Raw genomic sequence first — 5,443 nt, forward strand, 5'->3', positions numbered from 1 at the left:
AAATAAAAATAATAAAATAATAGAAAGGTATAGGCTAAAGTGCACATTCTCCTACAACTGTTTTAGATGTTGGTGCTGTTGTTGTGTACCGTCAAGTCGGAACTGACCCATAGTGACCCTCCGATGGGTTTACAGAGGTAGTTAATCTAACAGAAGGAGATTACCCATCCTCCTCTTGTGCTGGTGGATTCGAACTGCAGCACAGCTTCTACCACGAGGCTGCCAGGGCTCCTACTTTTTTAGATGTGTCTATATTTAAGGAAGGGGAACTCTGGTAACCTAATGATAAGAAGCTATAATTCCAAAGAGATGTGGTTCGGATCCACCAGCTATCCCTCTGGAGAAGAATGAATGGGCAGTCTCCTGTGCAATTTGCTACCTCTGAAAACATGTTGAAGGGTCAGCTTTGAGTTGATTCCAGGGTGATGACACACAACAAGAAGAAACATTTAAACAGTGCACAATCTAGAATCCAGTTTGATACCTTTTTTAAAAAATAAATTGTATCCATACATACTATATTGGTCTTTTGCAACTTGAACTCCCCCCCATTTAATTATATGTCATGGCTCAGGCTGTTTGCATGGTATATTATTGTTAGCTTGTATTGAGTTGTTTTTGACATGTAACAGTCCTGGGGGTGCAAAATAAAATGACAGGATTTTTAAGGCTGTGACCTTTGGGAAGCAAATGGCCATATCTACGTCTAAGGCTCTTCTGGGTGGGTAGCCCAGCATTTTGCCACCTAATGACTCTGAGTAGTATAAAAATGTATCTTCTTGTAATTCCACTAAAATATTTCATAAAAATAAATGTTTACTGATACAGAACCCCACCAATGATTATTTAGGATATTTGAAATTTCACTATAATGATGCAGGTATGTATTTTACTGAAAAATGAAATTATGTTCACAAGAGTTTGAGTAATTTACCCAGGTTTCATGTAGCTCCTAAGTAGAAGGCCTGGGATTTCAACTAAGGTCTGATTTTAAAGCCTGCCACATTTTGGTTATAATGGAAAAAGGAAAAAAAAAAATCATATGTTAAATGCAGCAGTAAAAAGACATACATCTTTTTATCTCAAAATTTAGAGTTAATTTCCTCCACAGATTTTTATTAAAAAAGGATGTCTCTCACTTTCTAAGTGAACCTGTTTACTTTCTTTTAGGTGTCTCGTCATGAACGGCGAATTTCTCAGATTCAGCAACTAAACCAGATGCCTTTGTATCCAACAGAAAAAATTATATGGGATGAAAATATTGTCCCAACTGAGTACTATTCGGGGGAAGGTATGATAAAACAAGGTTTACATGTAACCTGTCACTTGGTTTAGAATTCATAATAGCAACTGAAAATATGATTTACTCTGTATGCTAAGAAAGTGTCTTGGTAGCCTCTAATTCTGTTTTAAAAGTCAGAAAGTGGCCAACATTTGAGGATTTACATGAGAATTTTCATTAAATTTAACCATGCCCTAAAATATTTTATCACCCAGTACAAAATAGGCTATCAAACAATAAGGGCAGCTTCAGTTTATTATGTGTTGCATTCTTAATCAGTCTTCCCTGTAATGGTTTATGGCCTTGGAAATCCACTGGAGGGTGGCTGTTGAGTTGGAACAGACTTGAAATTTGGATTTGATTAACACTTAAGTGTTAAGTCATCATGAGAGGAGTGTTTGGTACTATTTGATATTTCAAACTTTTTTTTTAGTTGTTGTTGATTGCCTTCGAGTGGATCATGACTCATAGTGACCCTTTGAACAAAAGGCCTGAAGCCTTTCTATAACTATTGATATTTATCAAAGTTCATAGAGTTTCCAGAGGCATGTTGTTTAGAAGTTAGTTAATGAACATCAAAAAGGACTAATTCTGATTAATAAACTTTTATTTATATTCAGTTGAGAAAATTCCATAGGATGGAAGTATTGTCCAGCTGAGTATTGTTCTGGGGAAGGTGTAGTGCAAGAATTGAATACTTTGATCCAAAACATTTTTGACTGCTTTATTCACTCACCTGCTTTGCCAGATTTGGTTCTAAACGATTTTTCAGTCATCCTTACAGTTAAATGTGAAGGTACCGCTGGACACATTTTGAAGACATACTTCAAGAGAAATTTTAGCAAATCATCAACAACATAGTTATTGGAAGAAATAAGGCTATTTTAAAGATACCATATGTATAAGTTTTAGTATACTTAATTTTTTTTAAATAGTGTTTCAGTGTCATCTTGTAGCCCTAACTTCAATACAATTGCTTTAACTAATTGAAAATTTTGCTAGATATGTTTGACAGTTTAACTTTTTGTCTGTTTAGTCCCCAAAAGACAAAATACCACTTAAGAATATTTTAGGAAGGTAGTTTGGTATTTTCCCAGAAAGCTGAACATACCTTAGAAAATGAGAACTGAGGCACAAACAGAGACTTGTACACCAGTTTTAGTAGCAGCATTGCTCCATTATTTGCCATAGGAGGAACATGGAAACAGCCCAGATGTCCAGCTGCAATGGAATGGATTAGGAAACTATGCAGCACGCAGGAACAATGGTTTTGTAAATTGCTACCTAACTCGGGAGGGACTGGAGATCATTATGCTGAGTCAATTAACTCAGGCTCATAAAGACAAATACTGTCAGACCATTTTTGTAGAACAGATATGAGGATCCAAGGAGAGGAGGTAGGAACAGAAGCGTGAGGATGGGATGGAGGGCAGGGTTTCTTAATCATAAGGTCGTACAATTTGATGGGTGGAGGGAGGGGTAGGTAAAGGAAAGGGGAAAGATCCCATATGAAAAGCAGTGTACATGAACTTTGTTAAGTAAATCAATATAAAATAATAATAATAAAGAATAGTTTATCTTTTTAATAATCAAAAAGTACATGCATTATTAGACAAATTAGTGTTACACCTACTTTTTGGGTATTATTCAGATTTTGATCTGATTTTAAAACATCTTTTGTTTTGTAGAAAATAGTGCTTTTCCCCCAGCCCTATGAAAAGGAATATTGCTCAGAATTTAAGGGTTGACTGACACTTTGATAGAATGCATTTCAGAGTTTGTTGGTTGTCTGATGGTTTGACAGTTACTTAGCTATTTTAACAGAGGCTTGGCTAGTGGTACTCTAGGATTAAGTAGGCTAAGAACAAAGCTAATAGTATGTATTATGCAAGTTGTTCTCCAGCACCCAAAGAAAGAAAAATGAGAAAAAAAATTGGGATAATAAAAAAATGCCTTTAAAAACGGCAAAGAAGATCTTTGTGGTATCTTCTCTTAAAATGTAATAAGAAAACATTAAATTCAGAATACAGTGGTGATCTTTAATTCAATGCAATGTGAATATGCTACCAATTTTTCATGGTAAGCTTTGTTAAGACTTTACATCTCAACATGAGGAAAACAAAAATTCTCACCAATGGGCCAAGAGGCAGCAACCTGATAGATGAAGAGAAGATTGAAACTATGAACAAAATTCATCTTCCTTGGATCCACAGTCAACACACTGGGTACCAGCAGTTGGGAGATCAGGAGACATTGCATTGAGAAATTCTTTAGTCAGGTACCTCTCCAAATTAAAAAGGAGTGATGATGCAAATTTCAGAATTTGTACCTGATTCAGGCCATCGTCTTTTCAGTCACTTGCTGTGTATCTGACAGCTAGACAAATAAAGATGACAGAAAAATTGATGTCTTTGGGTTCTGTTGGAGAAGCGTACTGAATATCCCATAGTCTGCCAAAAGCACAGATGTGTCATGGGAGAAAGTGTAGCTAGGGTGCTCCATGGAGGCAAATGACTGAGATTTGTTTCACATATCTTTGGGAATGTTGTTAGGAGACTCTTCCTTGGAGAGGGACATTATGTATGAAAAGGTGGAGGAATAAGAGAGGAAGACATTTCATCAGATAGATTGACGCAGTGATTGCAGCAGTGAGCTTGAGTGTGTGACGATGGCACAGGGTAGGACAGGATTCAGATCTCTTGTTCCTAGGACCATTATGAGTTGTGCTCAATTTAATGGCACCTAACAACAACAAACAACAAGTATCTGTTTCAAGACTTGTCAAATAATTAGGTAATAAAGAATTTTAATGTTTGAGACTATATTAGTTTTAAAGCCATTGCCATTAAGTTAATTCTGATGTGCTGTGAACCTCCATCAGGTTTTTGGGATTATAAATCTTTACGGGAGGAGATTGTCTTTCTCCCACAGGGCAGCTGATAGATTCAAACCACAGATCTTTTGGTTGGCAGTGCAACATTTAATGTGTTATGCTAATAGCTTTTAGTTCCTATATATATGAGCTCTATTTATGCAGGAATCTTTGATATCCATGTTACATATAGTAATGGAACTCATTCATCACTTCAGAGAATTAATAGATAACATTTTATAATTTTTGTGCAAAAATTTAAAAAATAGGTATCCAGGATGCTGTTTTTCAGTCATCATTAAAGTGGGTCTTAACAAATTTGTATTACCAGTTTGTATCAGTTTAACACATGTATGATTAAAAGAATAATCAATGTTCTTTTCTTTTTCAGGTTGTCTAGCTCTTCCCAAGTTGAATTTGCAGTTTCTGACTCTTCATGACTATCTACTTAGGAACTTTAATCTCTTCCGCTTAGAATCAACTTACGAAATTAGGCAGGACATTGAAGACAGTGTCAGCCGAATGAAGCCTTGGTCAGTGCATTGATTACATTTCTAGTGCTGAGCTACAAACCGTTATTGATAGACTTTGGTTGAAAATTTCATCAGCATATTAAAAATCATAAACCTACCGTGAAGATTCCCTCTAAAATATGAGATGTTTTGCCATTTGAAAAAGTCTTTTATGCAGATTAAAATTGTTAAGATAGGAATCTGGACCGTAGAGATCCAGGTGTAGAGGAAAGTAGTTTAGGTTGGCCAGGGGGTCAGCACAAGAGGGACAGGGAAGTCCTGGAGAAAGCTTACACTAAAGTGGACCTCACCACCATTATTGCTCTTGTGATTGTCACCAATAGACTTGGGCTTTCCAACAGTGATCTGAAATGGGAGATGGGGGGGGTGGGAATGTTGCTGAACATGACATGGGAAGAACATCCCTGGACCTTCATCTCTTACCTTAAAGAGGCTGTTCATGATTTACATTTGAGACCAGTTAAGTAGATGTCATTATTTCAGGGATATTGCTCAAATTCCTTCCTGACAGTGATGTCAAGAATTCCTTTACCTAGTAAGAATCTTTCCTTGTAGTTTGTTGTTTTAAGTATATATGAATTGTGAGCATTTATTTTTTTAGACATAGCTATTTTGAGTTATATACCTTTAACTTGCTGGTCTGTCTAATACTTCTCTAAATCTGAACATTCACATTGAGACAGACTAGGAAGAAGGATTGGCCATCCACTTCTGAAACAGCAGGCCTCTGAAAACCCTATGTACAACAGAACACAT

At 36.2% G+C, this 5,443-nt stretch overlaps 1 protein-coding gene across 1 annotated transcript in view; it reads left to right on the forward strand.

Annotated features, from left to right (window-relative positions):
* The window catches only part of AQR (aquarius intron-binding spliceosomal factor), a 124,342-nt gene that overhangs the window by 51,684 nt on the left and 67,215 nt on the right, over positions 1–5,443 (forward strand). Inside the window, exons 15-16 of the mRNA XM_006883231.1 lie at positions 1,171–1,291; positions 4,546–4,687. Coding sequence (XP_006883293.1) covers positions 1,171–1,291; positions 4,546–4,687 — 263 coding nt within the window. The remainder of the gene's footprint in view (positions 1–1,170; positions 1,292–4,545; positions 4,688–5,443) is intronic.

The sequence above is a fragment of the Elephantulus edwardii genome, unplaced genomic scaffold (assembly GCF_000299155.1).
Source record: "Elephantulus edwardii isolate Elephantulus edwardi_28Jun2011 unplaced genomic scaffold, EleEdw1.0 scaffold00026, whole genome shotgun sequence".
In the NCBI taxonomy this organism is placed as follows: Eukaryota; Metazoa; Chordata; class Mammalia; order Macroscelidea; family Macroscelididae; genus Elephantulus; species Elephantulus edwardii.